Below are 20,563 nucleotides of genomic sequence, written 5' to 3'. Positions count from 1 at the left end.
TAAATATTTGTATAGTTGAATCTATTAGGATTGAAATATGTTTATCTCTTAAATCCTCAACAAAATTTCATCTGTCTTCTCAAATGAGAAATAATTTGGTATTTTTTTCAACAACAAAAAAAATATTCATTTTATCTCCATTTTAAGAATACATAATTTTAAATTTTGTAGGTGAATCTGGATCAATTCAACTTCAAATAAGTCTTATCCTTCAATTTTTTATGCATTTTTCCTTATTTTTATTTTCAACATTAGCAATTAGCAATTAGCAATTATTTAATTGGTTACTAATCGCAATCACTTATATTAGTCCAATTAAATATTTGTCTAGTTGAATCTATTAGGATTGAAATATGTTTTATGTCTTAAATCCTCAACAAAATTTCATCTGTCTTCTCAAATGAGAAATAATTTGGTATTTTTTCAACAACAAAAAAATATTCATAAGCATCTTATCTCCATTTTAAGAATACATAATTTTAAATTTTGTATGTGAATCTGGATCAATTCAACTTCAAATAATTTTTATCCTTCAACTTTTTATGCATTTTTTCCTTATTTTTATTTTCAACATTAGCAATTAGCAGTTATTTAATTGGTTACTAACCATTAAAAAACTAAAAAAATAATAATAATTATGCATTTTGTTATTTTGGTTGCAATGATGTATATATCGCTGAAGGAATGGATCTTCATGTCAATTCAAATTTCGTTCAAATTTAAATTTAAATATCATATCAGTTTGTTGCTACAATAGATAAGATTTTGAAGTACCATTGATGTGTGCACTTGATTTTCTTATTCTTTAGCCCATTACAATAATAAAAAAAGGCAAAATTACTAAAGTACACTACATATGGTTACCTATTATCAATTAATCCCTTCTCTTTCATAAAAATCCAAAAATTCCTACTTTTTCCCAATTTCTCTTTTTCGAATACTTAATTATGAAAGAAACCAAACCCATCTTCCTCACCCCCAAAATCTCGCCTATAATCTTTTCCACTACCAAATCAGTTACCGCTTTCAAAGCAATTGGATTTTCAAACGACTCAACAGTCCCAAAGTTCAAAATAGGTATTATCTTCTTCTTCATTTTTCTTTCAAAATCAATTTTTTGTTTCAATCGATTTTGGATTACTTGTCACAATGGATCATCCGTCTTTTAATATTGGGCTTTTCCAATTAATAACACCTAGCAATGAACAAATTTTTGAATCTGAACACCCCAACTTGACTGAACAGAGGTCTAAAAGCTTGCATGCAACGACATTAATTGCGAATTGAACTTCTACCAAGAGAAAATTTAAAACGGAAGTGGGGTCATCATCTAAAGCAAAGGATGCAAAAACTAAAAAAAAAAGGGGTAGAAAGGTTGCCCCTCCCATTTCCCGACCAACACTATCCATGGTATGTCTTTCTTTTGCTTTTAATTTTAGATATTGTTGAAAAATAAACGTATATAGTGTATATTGTAATCTGTAGTTTTAACATAGAAACACTGATTGTTTGGGTTTGAGTTTAACTTTTAAATTTGTAGATGAAAGATATGGTTGAAAAATATAATTTTATTGTATATATTGAAATCTGGAGTTTCTTTACCAGAAACACTGATGATTTATCTGATGCTGATATTGAGTATAAATTTTACATTTGTTGATGAAACACATTGTTGAAAAATAAAGTATCTTGGTATATACTGAAATGTTGAGTTTCTACCCAGAAACACCGATATCTTGGTATATACTGAAATAAAGTATTTGTTATTGGTGATTCATATACATAGATGATACAAAAATAAGTATTTGTTTTACATTTGTAGATGAAACACTAGTTTAAGGCAAATTTTGTGTGCTGAGAATTGTATCTAAGATAGGCGTTCAATTCGCTATATGATATAGAGGTTATTTGTTGTACAATGTGTCATATTCGTAGATATGCACATGAATGATGCGAAAATAGAATTTAACATATCTGTTAGTTAACATTTTGTATCATGTTTAAATAGAAGCCAATGTATATACAGAAGTAATATGATTTTCTGTATTAGTCATGCAATTTTAGTATACTAAGTATAAAATGATCTGAAACATAATATTTTGAATCAATTGTGATATTTCCCTTTTAGTTATGTATGCATCATTTATCGATTTAATTATTGATCAACATCATTTATCTTTCTGTAATTGCAGAATATGAAATATGTAATTAAACATATTCCAAAGCAACCTCTAGAGTTTGGTCCTACTTACAATTCTAATTTTAAAGAAAACTTAGAATTGTCAATAAAGGATGAAGGTATGAACATGCTTAAGGATACTATATTTGGCCAGTACCTTAATATCCCCAAGTGCCACTACCAAGGACAAATTACCAAATGTTTATATCTTCTGGAGGTTGAGCATGGTAATTTAGACAAAGAAATCCATATTTGTCATGCTAAAGGAAATGTATTGCAATTTTCTATTAGAGAATTTGCAATTATTACTGGTCTGAAGTGTACCAAAAATGTTAAAGATTTTACATATCTGATTTCAAAAATTAGTAGGCTGGTTCAGCGATACTTTCCTGGTTCAAATTATAACGTAAACAAAGGACGACTGGTAGATCATTTTGAGTTGGGTATTTGGGACAACAGTGATGATGCTTTTCAGATGGCTATATTGTATTTCATTCATACGTTTATTTTCTCCCAACTCGGTGATGCACCAATCTTATAGAAGATTTCTTTATGGTAGAAGATGACAGTTATAAACAATTTTCGTGGAGATAACTTGTCTTCACGAAGTTAATGAAATCATTTAGGAAAGAGTACAAACCTGACAAACAAATGTATCGATTGAATGGATTTCCATATGCTCTTAATATCTGGGTATATGAATGTGCGTCGACAATGCATAACGAGATAGCTGTTAGAGAAGGAAATGGTATACCAAGAGTATGCGATTGAAAAGTTGTGGGTGCAAAGCCTAAATACGAGATGTTTATGGAAAACATCTTTACTGAGGTAATTAGTATATAACATCCTTTTGTACTTTATTGTTTTATTTCTGATACATTATTTAAATAGTTCTAACGATATTTTAATTTTTGTTTCTATAGAATGATTGTTCTAACGTGCAGCCAACTCAAGAGTAACTCGAATCACTTGATTTACCAAATAATAGTCATGTACCTCCAAATCGGCAAGCCACATCAATTGCTAATCAGGAAAAGGTGCAACCAGACGATGTTTCTGGTTTTGAAGAGTTTTCAACAAACCTCGGTGCAACTGTTAAGGAGATGCACACGTATTTCTACCACAGGATCCACCCCACCCCCCAAGAGAAGAAAAGTTGCACATCCAACAAAGAATAATGTGCCAAAGACAACACCAGACGTGCAAAAGAATCAGCTATTTCAAACTCTGATTTCACAACCTCTAAAGTTTGATAATGTATCTGGTGCTCATCTTAATATAGTTCCCCGAAGAACATCATCGGACAATGCAAGACTCGAGGATCTGGAGGGTCACATTAAGTCTTATGTAAGTAAGCATAACTATGTCATTTAAACATTTTCATTGTTATTTATAATCTCACTTATTATGCTGAATTTGAATCCAGGTTGACCAAAAAATTGGAGCTCTTGAGGCGTTAATTATAAAAAATATTCTAAGTTGATGAAAGCAGTCGCCGCGAAAGATAACAAAAATGATAACATAGTATTTTTATTTTTTAGATTATCTTTTTAGTTTTGTGTTATACTCATTTTTTTCATCATGGAGGACACTGATGGCATTTCTATGCCACATATAGTGGATGATTCAGTAGACAAAGGTTGATCTAGAATCTGCTTCTGATCAATTATTCCAACAACCCATTTCACCTATACAAATGGATTTTGCAACTGTTTATCACGAAGGTGATTCATCTGCTGTGGAGGTTGAACAACGACTTGAAGAAAATATTGCAAAGGTATGCATATGATACTTAAATTTAATTATTTGATATATAATATTGGTAAAAAAAATACAACTTCTGATACTCTATTATTAGTATATACAAAATTTAGAAGAATATATTATGTATATGATATATAATGATTCAAATGATACCTTTTTTAAATGTTGTCTCTATTAACTTTGGCACACATCACAACTATTTGACACTAATAATCTATGTAAAAATTATAAAAAGCACATAGTATACCAATCTAATTTTTATAATAAATTGACAATTCCTTCCTTATATTTTATTTTACAAACATAGATTGAAGAGACATCCATTAAGGATTTTGCAACTATTGATCATGATGTTGATGCAAATAATGTGGGGGTTGAACAACGACATGTTAATGAAGAAAATGTTGCAAAGGTATGCATATGATACTTGAATTTAATTATATAACTTAATGACTTTCAATCATTAGCTAATTTTATTAAAATTATTAATAATGTATCATTTACAAATGACTGATACTTTAGTAATTTTAATTCATATAATGAAATAATCATTGTCTTTTTGTGTATCATTGGTTGTACAGTAAACACTTAAATCTCAGTTGATACTATATATTTTTTTGAATCACTAGTAACAAATACTTTATAATTGCATCTTAATATATCTGTTTACAAACACAGATTGATGAGACATCCATTAAGGATCAGACTATGAAAGATTCAACAAATGTTATACCCACAATACACTATAGTGATTTTCCGATAGAAGAGTGTGTTCATATTAAGGAAGTGGTAAGTAAAGAGCTTTTGAATTGTTATAATCAATTATTTTGAAATTAAATCAAAATGTTGTGTAATATTCTGTTTATTAGGAGGATGCAGTACATAGAGTCACACAATTGCACGCAAAAGTATTGAGTTGTGATAAAGATGTTGTTGATTTAATTAAACAAGACTCCGAAAGACATGCTTCAATCCAATAATTGTTGATACATCTGTCTGATTCTAAATTGTTTAATGCAAATGTCAACAGTTGCGTATAAAAATTGTACTATTTTCTTATAATTTACTGATATCATGTAGGATTCTTCCAAAGCGGCATCTATTCCATCTGGCAGTGAAACAATCATAGATGCAATTGTCTACAAACTTCCAAACGAGCCAATTAATGTCGCATCACTGAGTGTAATTATTCCTCCACAACTAATCAACAGTGATGATTTTCTATTTGACAGCCAGCTACCCACCCAACTTTCAGTCAAGGAATCTGCACACAATCTTGATACAAAGACTCCAGCTTCACGTAACAGAATCCCTTCAAAGATTTTGCAGTCTCCTTATGTGAATATTTTTGGATCCAATGATAAAGGCAAGGGGAAAATAGATGATGACATTCGCCCATATACTCCATTTGAAGGATGTGGAACCACCTACCAAGTTTCGTCACTTTTAATGCAAGAGTACTCCCAATGGATACATAAGGGACTCCTCAAAACACATGCCAACAAGTAAGTATTTTTATTAATGTATCTTTTTAGCAAAGCATATTCAAATAAGTAAGTTTTCATTTTATATTATTTCTATACTATTATTTTGTATTAGCTTATTCTTATGTTGCTATAATCATTCTCATAGGAAACCTTCAGAGGATAAATATAGAGGAAAAAATGCTCTATTTGGCTTTGATTATATGAATTTTGTTGTCGCATTTCCTTTGGACAAGAACTAATTTTATACTATGTCACAGCCAAAAAAATGTTGGACTGATCAGGTACAATATACAATACAATTATGTATATGATACACAATTAACATGTGTAACTCAAAAAAAAAAAACAAATTACTAATTGTGTTATATAATTGTTACACGTATCATATATTTTTTATCATATATTGTTGTTTTATGTATTGTGTTCTTTTTTTCTTTAATTTTGCAGCACATAGATGTAATTTTTTACTATATACGCAAGAAGTCAAAACTAAGAAGCATAGATCAAAACAAATACACTACATGCAACTGCTTGTTCAATACTTATATCAAAAATGCGTACAAAAGATGCGTACAAAAGGTACTATTGCAGTCCTGTGGATGATACTCTCAGTACACAACAACACATTGTCCGAGCTGATGTTGTATATGTATATGAAATGTCCATCAAATACGTCATCAATGGTTTTTCTGTCCTTGCTGCTTTACCATGGCATCTGGTAAATGAGGTATATATTCCGATCAACTGTGGCGAAGAATTTCATTGGGTGTTGGTTGTGGTTGTTTTAAGGAACCGGTTAATCCGAGTTTATGACTCAAATTTGGGAACAAGGAACAAAAGTCAATATGATGAGATAAAACAATTGTCTATCATCCTGCCTAACTACCTTCACGATAGTGGATTCTTTGATAAAACCGACAGAATTGATTGGGCAACATTGGATGCATACAAAGACAACAAACTAGTGAGTTGATGGGTCCACAACATCTGTTTGAGGTGGAATTTGCTCGAGGCATTATGCAACAAAAGAGCAATAGCCTATCAGTATTTAACCCACCCAGCTTTATTTACACATTTCATTCAATTTATAATGTATCTTCTTTTTGTTTGCAGCGACTGCGGAACATATGTAGCTGCTTTTGCTAAATTTCTGAGCGACAAAATCAAGGTCCCATCGATTCCGTTTCGAAGTGAGTATCTTCGCTCAAGATATGCAACACTGTTATGAAAATATGATACCGACAAGGCCAATGCCGGATACGTTAGCAAGAATGATGATCCTATAAGGCTAAAGGTTGCTTCCATTCTATTGGCAGATGATGAATTGATTAATGTAGAGTAGTTGTTTATTGATTGACTTGCCATAAAGATGTGAAGTTTTATTGTTTTGAAGATACATTAAGTGTTTTGTAATATTCCTCTCCAGGTCTACATAATATTTCTAAGTAATTAATTATTCTATTTTTGAAGAGTTTTTATTTTCACACTTTTGTATGTCACTTCTAAATTAGTTTTCACTGCATTTTAATACCTTATTAATTTTTCTATATTATAAGTATTATACATGTCAATGCAGATTTTACTACAGTGAATCCGATACAAAATTTCATCACCCATATTAAGTATATGATACAAAATTATGTATCTTAAAATGACATAATTTTATTGTTCACACAACACTGTACAATTTATATTTTATAAGATGATACTAAATATTTTTTACTTACATAAATATTAGGTATATGATACATAGGTGCCTAAAACATTTCAAATTGATACGATTTTATCATTTCATGACAAAGTTTCAAATAAATCAAGTATCATATACACAAACTTTATACTAAAATCACTCTAACTTTTTAAAAGCTTATACTTAATTTCTAGAAAATTATTTTGTGCATGAAAACTCAAATTTCGTCCATAAATATCAAAATTTTATGTATATGATATATAATATTGGTAAAAAATACAACTATTGATACTCTATTATTAGTAGATACAAAATTTAGAAGAATATATTATGTATATGATATATAATTGATTCAAATGATACCTTTTTTAAATGTTGTCTCTATTAACTTTGGCACACATCACAGCTATTTGGCACTATTAATCTTTGCAAAAATTATAAAAAGCACACAGTATACCAGTCTAATTTTTATAATAAATTGACATTCACATAATGTTGCCAAATAGCCAAACATAACATTATTCATTTATTGCATCATAAAATAGTAACCTAAAAGTACTTCCTAAAGTATCAAATTTGAGAATTATTAGAAATGAATCATAAAGTACTTCTAAAAAGCAATCATTAGGAATCTTTTGGGAAGAAAGTACATGTTCTTCTATTGTGACCTTCCTGTCCACATTGTCCACAACAGTTTATGTTTGTGATAATCTTTTCATCTGGATTTTTCTTCCTCTCTTTTCTTGGCCTTCTAGGCATTTTTTTGTATCTTTGTGGCAAGACTACTTCTTCGAAAACAGATTCTGGAGCTATCCAGACACTTTTGTCTGGCATTGGTTCTATTGGAAGTGCATATGTGTTTGTTAATGCCTCATGTTTATAGTAATCAGAGCAGTAGGGGTGTACATCTTTAATATTCTTCTTCTTCTAAACAGTCATTGCGTGCACACAAGATATCTCGTCATGTTGAAATCTACCACATGAACAAGTTTTTCTCTCAAGACATACAATGTATCTTATTGCACTTTTATACACTGCAAGGATATATTCAGAAGATACAACTACCTGCAAATGTTTAAAAATTATGGATACATCAAACGAATTTTTAATTGGTATACTTAACAATATAACGAGAAGTAAAGCTAGAAACATAATAATTGTTAATACAAATATGTACCGTCATTTTCACACATTTGAACGCGTTTATAATCAATATTTCTTCAAATCTTCTCCCTAATGTTTCCTTTGTATAAGATGCTACTTCTCAATTTTTGCAATTTTCCAAGTATCAAATAGAATTCTAACTTCTTCCAGAAAGTCTATAATAGGTAATTGTCGTGCATCAACAAGGCAACCATTGATACATTCCACTATGTTCGAAGTCATCATCCTCCCCCTGTTCACAGTTGCATGAGATCTAGCCCACCTTTCATACCCAGCATCTTGAAGATACTTCTTAACTCTGTCATCTATTTTGTCCACTTTAGCCATTAATTTTTCAAAATCATCTTTCCGATAAGCCTTTGCCATCGAATAGAAAATATCACTTAGTATGGTTCTGCTTCTCTTATAGTATGTACACACATTTTTTCAGAGGTGCCATATGCATGCAAAATGAGGAACATTTGGATAAACAATACTTACACTCTTCAATATGCTTTCATTTCGATATGATACAACACACATTTGTTCTCTATCACCAAATACATTTTTAAAGTGTTGGAAGAACCATGTCCATGAACAATCATTTTCCATGTCTACAATTTCATAAGCTAACAACAATATACAACCTTTAGATTGAAACACATAACATTACGATTCTTTATACATGATTGTTCCAGGATGTTATATTACTATCTTGAAAAATCAAATTAATAAACAACATGTCATACCTTCCCCATCGAGTGCACTTGCCGATATAAATGTCCGTCGATAAGATCCGCTAAGATGTGAAGCATCAATAACAACAACAGGCCTACAGAACTCAAACCCTCTCATCATTGGCCTTAATGATATGAAGAGATACATAAACTCATTTTTTTCCGACTTGTGCATACGTATATATGAATTTGGATACACAGTGTTCAGCATATATATGTATTTTGGCATCTGTTTGTATCCGTCTGCAGGTTTACCCCTAATCATCTCCAATGCAAGTTCTTTTGCACTCCATTCTTGTTGGTAAGAAATTTGAACTCCATATAGTGCCCTAACATCCTCAATTATATAGCTTGGAGTATGTTTTCTTTTATGATTCACTAACTTTGGAGCTGTCACATCACTAAGAAACCCAACAGTAGCTTGTACCTTACTTAATACCCTATCCCTCAATGGATAGGTATGTTCACTATTGAAGTATCTCACTTTGAATATATCCGTATTTTTCCTAACAGACGCCTTCAATTCCCAACAACAAGCATTTAAATGACATACTAATACGTAGCTGCAATTATACGATATACAATTGTTATTTCATCAGGTTTAATGTATCAATTCATAATATTATAAATAAAATAACAATACAACATACATTATTACAAAGACTTTTAGTTAAATTGTAATCTGCACACAGTTCAATGACGACTCATTTTATATATTTGATATACAAATCAGATAACAGATTCAAAATTCAATTATTAACATTATTTCAATAATCCTTCTTAATTATTAAAGTATCAAGCAGAAGTAACTTAAAACCCTTATGATACCTAACAACTACAATTGCACCACACACGTTATTTGTGTATCATGATCAACATGATATCAAATAAATCTTAAAGAATCAAGAAAGTATCACATACCTTTTGCTATCAGATCTCTTAACTCTAAAATTGAAGCTATGCTTAATTTTATATTTTTCCATAACAACCATTAGAGTTGTCTTATCCTTGTACAATTGCTTCACTTCCACATTAGAAGCATTTGTATCTAATATATAATTTTCCACCTCCATTTCTGATATATAATAAGAATCACAAATTTTCGATTCAACAATGCTTAGAGCCTTTGTGTCCCTTTTTCCACCTTCAACACACACAATTGCACCTGTTGTTGCATCAAAATTATGTATATCTTCATCACTTCTATTCGATGTATCAATGCATAGTGGATACATACCAAATTCTATCTCGTGTTTCTTCACTTCTATGTACAATTTCACCCCCATATCATTCCGAATACACAATGGACATGAATTACCTTTTACAGCGTATCTGATCTCCATATTTTTTTTTTGATTCATCAATGTTCAATTCTGCTGCAATTCTGATTTGAGATTAACGAACGAAATATTTTCCCTAACCACTATGCCATCAATTTTGTATCGCTCGTACCTAACATCACTTTCCCATATACCTGAATGCCTTAACAAGATGAAAATATTCATTACAATGCTTCACCAAAAAAAGCGTTGGAATTTCCAGAGCTTTTAGTAAAACAAGAAATAAAAATTTCAAAATTTGAAATTCCAAATTTTAGTTCAGTAGTGTTTTAAGATTGAACGATTTGCAGATGCAATAAACGTATGCGTGAATTGTGGCAGTTAATTTTTAAATCCCTTTTTTAACGCACTGACCTGATAATTACAACTTCTTAATAAAAGTATCCGACAACATATTAAAGTATTTGCAACAAAAAAAATAAGGGAATTTCGTAATTTATGAAAGAGTAGGAACATGAAGTAATTTATTTATTATACTATGTGATTTATATAATTTTTACAAAAAAAAAAGATCTACTAAAACATCCTCATCCAGAATTTTAATTGAGGAATCAATAGAAATAAATAACTACAATAATAATAACAATAATAAATAGGATACTCACCATATGAAACTTCTACATATATTGTGGGACAAAATTTGTACTGATTTTTGAGAATCATGTCGTTGTTGCATATGGCAACATAAACAAAAACATATTAATCAGAAAGCAAATTCGATGACAATTTTAAGCAGAGATAAAAAATTTGAATCTTTTGAAAATACTTAAAGAGAAATTTTGATGATATTGTTGTTGAATGTGGGCACACAAATCAAATTTAACCTGAATAAAGTGGTAGTTTGTAAGGGATAAAATCAGTAATTTTTGTTTTTTCGCAATATGACAGTTATTTTTTCCCTAACTAATTTTGTTTCCATTTCTTTGTTTAGGCGTTAGGAATATAGATTTTTTTAAAAAAATTATGAAATCAATTCAAAATAATTTATAATCTGATAACTACTGCAAGTTTAAATTTGAATTCAAAATTAGACATGTATGCATCGTGTGCTTTACTTTTGATTTGTTTTGCTACGTCCAATTAAATAAGAATCACAAACGGTTTCAATTCAAATTTAAAATTAACTACATTAATTTTTATAATTTATTTATATTTATAACATCCTTCTCAATTTATTTTTATTTTATTTTATATTTGAAAACTGTGTGTGAAAATTTTTGTTACTATTTTTAAAAATAGGCATAAAAAGAAAATCGCAAAAATGTTTTTTTCCTTTTCATGATTTGAAAACAAATTAAATAATGTATCTATAAAAAAAAACGTTTTAAAATTGGTTCAAATCAAATGAATAGGGTTTGCTACTGCTTAAATGTAAATGCATGTTCTATTATGTTTACAATTTTATTTAGTTTTCAAAAGAAACTGGCAAAATTAAATTGACAATCAAAATTTTTATTTTTATTTTTATTTTCAGATTTTAAAAAATATCTTATTAATATTTTGTTGATTAATTTTTAGAGTTTGTATATAAGTTGGAATGTAAAAGGAAGTTTTGAAACTGCATTTAAATTCTTATTCTGTTTTAAAATATTAATAAAGAAATATGGCAATTTGTTTTTTTTTAAATATTGAATATTTCCTACATTAAATGGTTTTAAAAAAATAAATTTAAAAGTTATATATTGAGGACATATGGAATTGTCGTTTTAATTTTAAAAAAAGTTTATAAATATGTTTTTTTTAAATATTGAATCAGTGGTATATTACAAAAATCAGTTTTTTTACTAATTTATAAATTGTATTTTTTAAAAAATTAAAGCTTTTTTCAAAAATTCTAACAGTTTTTTTAGTGATTGCAATTTTTATTTTTAGATTTAGATTTTTATATTTTAAATTAATTTTAATAATTCACAAATTCTTTTTTTGCGACACTTTTTCTTCTCCTATTATATATAGATAGATTTGACTCTTAAAAGCATGTTTTTAAAAGATTAGTCAAACACAACCTACTTATCAAAAACACTTTTCACATAAATTAGTCAAACACAAATTCTTTTTTTGAAAGTACTTTTCTGAAAAACTATTTCAAAAAGTAGTTCAAAAAATAAATATTTTTAGCATTAATGTCAAACAGATTCTTAGTCATATAACCGTCATTAAAATTTAAAAGAAGAGTAATACTTGGTTGTCAAAATAAAGATATGTTTCATATTTATGACTCTACATTAATGTTGCACTTGTAACGAATGCATGAAGAAAGATCAAATTCATAAGAACATAATTACATATCTATCTATTTATAACCTTTAACCTGATCTTCGTAAAGGTCAATTTACACCAATTCTGCTATCAAGATAAAAAAATGGGTACGTAAAAACAAATTATCCTCCTTTTATTTACTTATAGTATTTATTAGTTGTTTGTTTGCTTATTGATGTGTGCTACTTTACTTCTTAAGTTAATATATGTATTTGTATATTTGCGAAATTTCATTCTTTAAATTTGGAAATTGTAGGTTGCAATTACATTTTAATTGTAATGAAATCACTATTATGAGTGGTTGAAAAGATGTTGCATTTTCACGTATCAGGTGAAATAAAAAAAATTGTTATGTCAAAGATTCCAACTTTTATCTAAGATTACGAAGACAAAAGAATAAGCTACTGTTAAAATTTTATTTTCAAATATTTGTTTGATCTTGAAAATTGATTAGATTTTTAAAAATTGATCTTTAAATTAAATACTTTCAAATTACCAAAAATCGGATAAAATTAGTTTTTGAGACTTCAACTCACAAAACTTAAAAAAATCAAATCAAGTGAAATAAATGTTTAAAAACAACTTTAATTTTTTTTAAAAAAAATCAACCTATTCAAAATTTATGGTCAAATAGGACCTTAAGGAAATGAGGGCACGAGAAAAAAATATTGAGATTCCACTTTAAGAACCAAATTTGAAATTAAAAAATAAAAAATAAATATTGAAATAGTGTTCGTGCTTGATTGAAAAAATCTTATATATATTACTCCGTTTTTTTTTTTTTTTAAGAAAAAGTGATTATCAATGTGAGGTTTCTTAATATTTGAAAGGAGTTTTTGAATAATTAATGTTTTGTTGGTTAGGTGCCCTTATTATTCAATTAATTAATCAATTAAAGTTTTATCCACATTCCATTTACTCTATTTCTATGAATTCTTTTCAAATCATACTTTAAGAAATTTATTAACGTTATTAATAATTGGTTGCCTTTACAGGAAATATAAATAAAATGATATTGACGTTGGAGCAGATTTGCATGTTGTTCTTTATTTTCTCAATGGCATTGGTGAATTGCAAAACATATCCTCCATCAATAGAAGAAACTTGTGTTTGGGAGTGCATGCATTATTTAGAATCGGAAGAAAGTCAATATGATGTTGATTGGCATGTTTTAATGAGCAGATGTAGAGATGGAGTACCTCGATTTAAATGTTCATTCAAGATAGAATATGATGAGACTCATGGCTCATAACACGATATAATTTGTTTATTTGTTTTGATATAATAACCTTTTCTTTATAATCTCATTTTGATAATAATACTACTTAAGATAAAGATTGTCTACATACTCAAGACTAATTTCCCGTGTGTCATCTTTCAAATATGAATATTATCTCAATTTATAGGAAGAGAAATTGATGAAACTAGTGCAGTGACTTAGTTAGCTCAAAGTTAGTTATGTATCAGATTATGTTAAATGATTATTGTACTAGTTAGTTAGTTAAATACAATATGTACAGCTAGAGGGTAGATATAATCTTGTATATAAGTAAGAATACATAGTTGATTTTAGATGTAATTTTGAGATCACATTCAGTACAACTCATTTCTGATATGCAAATATTTTTTTCTCTGTACTCGTGTGTTCTTCTCAGCATTTGAGTTGTTCGTTGCTTTGTTTAATATGGTATCAGAGCTTGTCAGCCATTGATAGTGGTTTTTCGAGAGCTTGTAAGGATGAGTTATGGCGATTGTAGTAGATAATGAATTACCGGAGAAATTAGGTCATAATCATCCTCTGTATCTCAGCTCATCGGATACTTCTGGAGTGATTTTGATCTCTATTCAATTGACTGGATCGGAAAATTATTATGTTTAGATTCAATCGATGCGGATTGCCATACTTGGAAGAAACAAGTTGGGTCTGATCGATGGAAGATGAAGAAAAGAAGGTTTTGGCCAAATCTCACTGATGAACGCTGCAATGCGATTGTCCTTTCACGGATCATGAACTCTGTTTCAAAAGAGTTATTGAGTGGTATTGTGTATTCTTCTAATGCTGGTGTTGTTTGGAGAGATCTCAAAGAGCGATTCGATAAGGCAGATGGATCGAGGATCTTTCAATTACACAGGGGGATCGCAACGATGGTTCAAGGAACAAGTAGTGTCTCTGAGTATTTTAATTGTCTGCGTTTATTCTGTGTAGAATTTGATCGTCTAGCTCCATTTCCTGGATGTGCTTGTGAAAAATCCAGAGATTTTGGGGAGTTTATGACTAGGCAAAAGCTCTTGCTGTTTTTAATAGGACTTAATGAATCTTATGAGCAGGCTCAAGGTCAAACTTTGATGTTAATTCCTCTTTCCTCTGTTAATCAAGCTTATTCCATGATGATTGAAAGAGAAAGTCAAAGGAATATGGCTCATGTTGCTGGTCCAATGATGAACATGGATATTGCTGCAATGATATCTGGACGTAATTCTCACCCTCCCAAGTTAAAAAAGAACTGGAATGTTCAGCGTGATTACTGCAACATGATGGGCCACACTAGGGATAATTGTTACAAATTGATTGGCTATCCACCAGATTTTAAGTTTATGAAGAAATTTGGGAATTCTACTGCTGCAAATCCGAAAGGAGGAGATCCTAGAGGAGGGGATTCTAATCCTAGGAACCAAGCTTATAATGTAAAGTTTGAAGATGGAAGAACAAATTTTGATCCAGGACATTCTATATCTGCTTGTGTTCATAATTCTAGAGATGCATCATACAAATGAAAAGGTGTAATAGCGTTTGATTCTAATTGTAAGGGTGGCATACCTGGGAGATATTCTGAGGATTAGGACAAATGAAGGACAACTACTAATTACTCGCATAATCAATACAGTCAGATGATGCAACACATGGATAATCCATATCATTACAATCAATTTCAAAGAATTCTAGACAAGGACATTGTTGGTGAAAGTTCAGGAAACAAATTGTCTGATTCAGCCAACATGAGAGGTAAGTTTGTTACTTCTCATATGGTATATGTTTCTAGTGCAAGTAATGTCTATACCCTTAAATTGAATGCCTTTAAGGAAGAATGGATAGTTGATACTGATGCTAGTAATCATATGATTGCACATAAAGGGATGTTACATACTGAGCCCATTAATATTACATATAAAAAAGTGTATCTACCTAATGGAGGTACAGTAGATGTTTCTCACATCGGCAGCTGTGAGATCATGGATGGTAAGCCATTGAGTAATGTCCTACATATTCCAGATTTTAGATACAATCTATTATTTGTATCTAGTATTACTAAGGAGTTGCAATGCTCAGTCATTAATTTTCCCTAACTTCTGTGTATTTCAAGACCTCTCAAGTGAGAAGGTGTTGGAGATTGGTGAGGAGAATTGGGGACTTTACTTGTTAAAGCACAAGGATTCAACATACACTAAGGAGCATCCAGTTAGGGGACTGTTAGCTAGGAAGACCAATATAGATATCTTACTTTGGCATAAGAGAATAGGCCATGCATCTGTTGGGGAAATACAACAGTTATTCAATCTTACTCATGATGAATGTAAAAGAGTTCTTGACTCTTGTAATGTTTATCCACTTGCTAAACAAACTAGAATCCCTTTTTTCCTGACAATCATAGTAGATCTACTTCAGTTTTTTATTTGTTGCATTTGGATGTATGGGGACCATTTCATGTACCTACTTTTGATGGAAATAAAATGTTTCTAACAGTTGTGTATAATTAATCTCGTATGACAAGAATTTTCTTGTTAAAACACAAGAGTGATGTTGTAGTGGTTTTGAAAGATTTCCTCAAACTGATTTTGACTCAATTTGGCAAGACAGTAAAAATGGTGAGATCAGATAATGGGACATAATTTGTCAACCTTGAATGTGCCAACCTATTCAACCGTCATGGTATTATCCATAAAAAATCTTGTGTTTACACCCTACAACAAAATGGGGTGGTGGAAAGGAAACATAGATACATTTTGGAATTGGCTAAAGCAATCAGGTTTCAGGGATCTATACCATTGAAATTTTGGGGCCATTGTGTATTAGAAGTTGTTTATCTAATGAATAGACTTACCTTCAATAACTTTGACAGGAAAAACACCTTTTGAAATGTTTCATGGATGCAAAGGTGCATGTGATCATTTTAGGACCATTGTTTTCTTATGTTATGCTAAGATTTTGCCAATTAGAGATAAATTTACAGAAAGAGTTGTGGCTGCAATAGCTTTTAAGACCATTGGTTGCTTATGTTCTTTATAATTTGGATACTTATTCCTTATTTGTTTCTAGAGATATAGCTTTTAAGGAGGATATTTTTCCCTTTAACACACAACCAATATCTCACCCTATGTTCTTAGATAATTTTACAGATACTACTGATGATGTTGTTCCAGTTACTTCTCCAGTCAACACTGATTCATCTGTAGTTGAGCCTATGGAGCATCCTATTTCACCAAGAGATGTTAGACATTCCATCGGACCAAGGAAACTTCCTTTTTGGATGAATGATTTCATCACAAATGTTGCTACTGCATCTACTCCTTACCCATTATCTCACACATTGAGTTATAGCAACTTGTCCACTCAGTATCAATCCTATATCAAAGCCTTTTCTTGTATTACTGAGCCTCAAACTTATCATGAGGCATGTAAAGACCCCAATTGGATCTAGGCAATGCAAGAGGAGATAAAGGCACTTGAAGATAATCATACATGGAGGTTAGTGCAGTTGCCTCATGGTAAGGTTCCTATTGGGTGCAAATGGGTATATAAGGTGAAATTCAAGGCCAATGGTGATATAGAGAGGTATAAAGCAAGATTGGTGGCAAAGGGGTATAATCAGAAAGCTGGTTTGAATTACCAAAATACCTTCTCACATGTTGTTAAGATTGTCACTGTCAGAAGTGTATTATCTATTGCTGCAGCTTCTGGATGGCATATCCATCAACTAGATGCCTATAATGTCTTCTTACAAGGTGACTTATTTGATGATGTGTATATGACATTGCCCGAGGGTTTTTCTAGCCAGGGGGAGAACTCATGAATGGTTTGTAGGCTAGTCAAATCTCTATATGGTCTCAAACAAGCCAGTAGACAATGAAATGTTAAACTTACTAATGCATTGGTAAATTATGATTTCATACAAAGCACTTTGGATCATTCCTTATTTACCAAAAAACACAATGGGCATATTATAGTTGTGTTGGTATATGTAAATGATATGCTAGTAGTTGGTAATGATTTAAGGATGATTAAACAAACTAAGGAGGAACTACATGCTAAGTTCAAGATTAAAGATCTAAGCACTTTGAGATTTTTCCTATGGATTGAGTTTAGTAGATCATCCAAAGGAATCTTGATGAACCAGAGAAAGTATGCTCTAGAGATGATAAAAGAGTTGGGACTAACTGGTGCCAAACCATCATGGACACCATTAGATCCTAATATGAAACTAACTACAACAGAAGTGGATGAGGCAGAGGGAGTTGCAAATGATCCCATATTGACAGACATAGGTTCATATCAAAGATTAATTGGAAGACTGCTATACTTAACAATGACAAGGCCAGATATTAGCTTTGTTGTTCAAACATTGAGTCAATTCTTGCGCAATCCAAAGAAGTCACATATGGAAGCAACTATTAAGGTTGTTAGATATGTAAAAAGACAGCCAGCTATGGGAATATTGATGAGCAGCAAGGAAGAAAACAAACTGACATCATATTGTGATGCAGACTGGGCAGCATGCCCAAACACAAGAAGATTTGTAACAGGGTTTCTAATTAAGTATGGAGAGTCCATGATATCATGGAGATCTAAGAAGCAAGCAACCATTTCTAGGAGTTCAGAATCAGAATATAGGAGCATGGCTTCTACTGTTTCAAAGTTGGTTTGGCATGCAACATTATTCAAGGAACTTGGAAAAGAACTGAAAATGCCAATAGATGTATTTTGTGCTAGTAAAGTTGCTTTACAAATAGAAGCAAATCCAGTATACCATGAATGGACCAAACATATTAAAATAGACTGCCATTTTATAAGAGAGAAGGTTCAAAAGGGACTGATCAGACCATTGTACTTAGCAACACAGTAGCAACAAGTAGACATTATGACAAAATGATTGTTTAGATCACAACATGAATACTTAGTATCCAAGCTAGGCATTCTGAATGTATTTACACCTGCCAGCTTGAGGGGGAGTGATGAAACTGGTGCAGTGACTTAGTTAGCTAGAAGTTAGTTATGTAACAGATTCTGTTAAATGGTTATTGTACTAGTTAGTTAGTTAAATAAAATATGTACAGCTAGAGGCTAGATATAATCTTGTATGTAAGTAAGAATACATAGTTGATTTTAGATGTAATTTTGAGATCACCTTCGATACAACTCATTTCTAATATGCAGATATTTTCTTCTCTGTACTCGTGTGTTCTTCTCAGCATTTGAGTTGTTCATTGCTTTTTTTAATAGAAATTATCGTACTCAGGACTCATCCGAATCAAAGCAACGTTATTCCATTACTCAAAGGAAAAAGTTATACTTGCATGGTTATATTTTTGTGGGTTAATATATAGTGATGGGTTGGATTCTCTAAATCTATATAATTTTGGGTTAATTACATCCTCTACCAAGTCAACAAGAGTAACTCGATGGTACAAGGAAACGGGACACTTTCTATAGACCCTCTTAGCCACCACAAAATCACCAACAGGAGTAGAGGTAGAAAAAGGTTCTAGCAACACATCGGGGAACAGATCAAACCTCATAACCACATATGACGTCACAAAAGACAAGGTAGCACCGGGATCAAGTAAAGCATATACATCAAGTTGAAAAACTTTCAACATACCGTTAACCACATCCGGAGAACTCTCTTGTTCACCTCGGGTTTGGAGTGCATAGAAACGGTTTTGCTTAGGAGCGTTGAGACCCGAACCACTAGGAGTAGCTTGCTTGCCCTCTCTTCCTTTCACCTTAAGCATCGGGCAATCCCTCATTTTGTGACCACTTTTACCACAACCATATGTGCCGGCTAGACACTTACCATCGTGCTTCCTTCCACACTTAGTACAAGTAGACATGGGCAACGAAGATCCACTATCATTACCTCCTTGAAGTTTAGGGTTAAGACACCTTATCTTTGTTGAACTTAGGAGGAGCATTGGAGGAACCTTAACCGGAAAACCTTTGTCCAAAATCTAGGATAACCTTGTCCATCGGACCTTGCACTAGAGAAATTTCCATCACCGGTCCTAGCCCTTTTACCTCCCTAGATTTTTCCTTAAATTTTTCCTCCTCAATTTGTTGTGCATGCACCATAAGACAAGAGATGTCCATATCATGACATATAAGATCATGAGAGCTATCATCATGAAATTCGGTGTCTCCCACACCGAAAAGAGTTTTCCTACTTGCTACAGTAAGGACCATGAACTTCTAGTTTATGTGGATCCACTAGCTAATGTCTATCTAGACAATCCTATGTTGGCACATAATTTATGGGACATGGGTAATCGTCACTTGTACACTCTCTGTTCTAAGCTTAACTTCCACAGAATAGTTTTTTTTCATATTTATCTTAGCTCTTAAAGGAACATAGAATAAATATTCTTGTACTAAACTCAAGTTACGAAGAGATCCCATATATATATTCTAAAATCAAATATTTATACTTTTATATATATCATGAAGATGTAAGTGTTTGATTTTAAAATACATAAGCTATCTATAACCAAGTCATAATACATTATTTAGTGCAACTTATAACATTGTAATATTTTAAGTCTAAAATCTAGAAGTATAGGAAATAGACTTGAGCTATCTATAACTTTAGAATTTTATTTAAGTGGGTTTAAGTTATAAAGAATCATGATGATAGTCAATGATATTCTCTCTGTTCACTTTTAATTGTCATCGTTTTCTTTTTAGAGTCAAATGG

At 31.1% G+C, this 20,563-nt stretch overlaps 1 protein-coding gene and 2 pseudogenes across 1 annotated transcript; 1 reads left to right on the top strand and 2 right to left on the bottom strand.

Annotated features, from left to right (window-relative positions):
• The first annotated feature begins 1,149 nt into the window (after positions 1-1,149).
• LOC125843083 (uncharacterized) lies at positions 1,150-6,772 on the top strand (annotated as a pseudogene).
• A 972-nt stretch (positions 6,773-7,744) lies between these two features.
• LOC125841249 (uncharacterized) lies at positions 7,745-8,650 on the bottom strand (annotated as a pseudogene).
• A 60-nt stretch (positions 8,651-8,710) lies between these two features.
• LOC125843082 (uncharacterized) lies at positions 8,711-10,343 on the bottom strand. Its single transcript, XM_049522315.1, has 3 exons — positions 9,922-10,343; positions 9,013-9,563; positions 8,711-8,892 (listed from the first exon to the last, which is right to left on the bottom strand). The coding sequence occupies exons 1-3, from the start codon at positions 10,341-10,343 to the stop codon at positions 8,711-8,713; spliced, it is 1,155 nt and encodes a 384-aa protein (XP_049378272.1).
• Positions 10,344-20,563: the final 10,220 nt, after the last annotated feature.

Source organism: Solanum stenotomum, chromosome 10 (genome assembly GCF_019186545.1).
Source record: "Solanum stenotomum isolate F172 chromosome 10, ASM1918654v1, whole genome shotgun sequence".
Classification (NCBI taxonomy): domain Eukaryota; kingdom Viridiplantae; phylum Streptophyta; class Magnoliopsida; order Solanales; family Solanaceae; genus Solanum; species Solanum stenotomum.
Note: the sequence above shows the minus strand (reverse complement) of the source record. Positions and strands in the feature narration are given on the sequence as shown.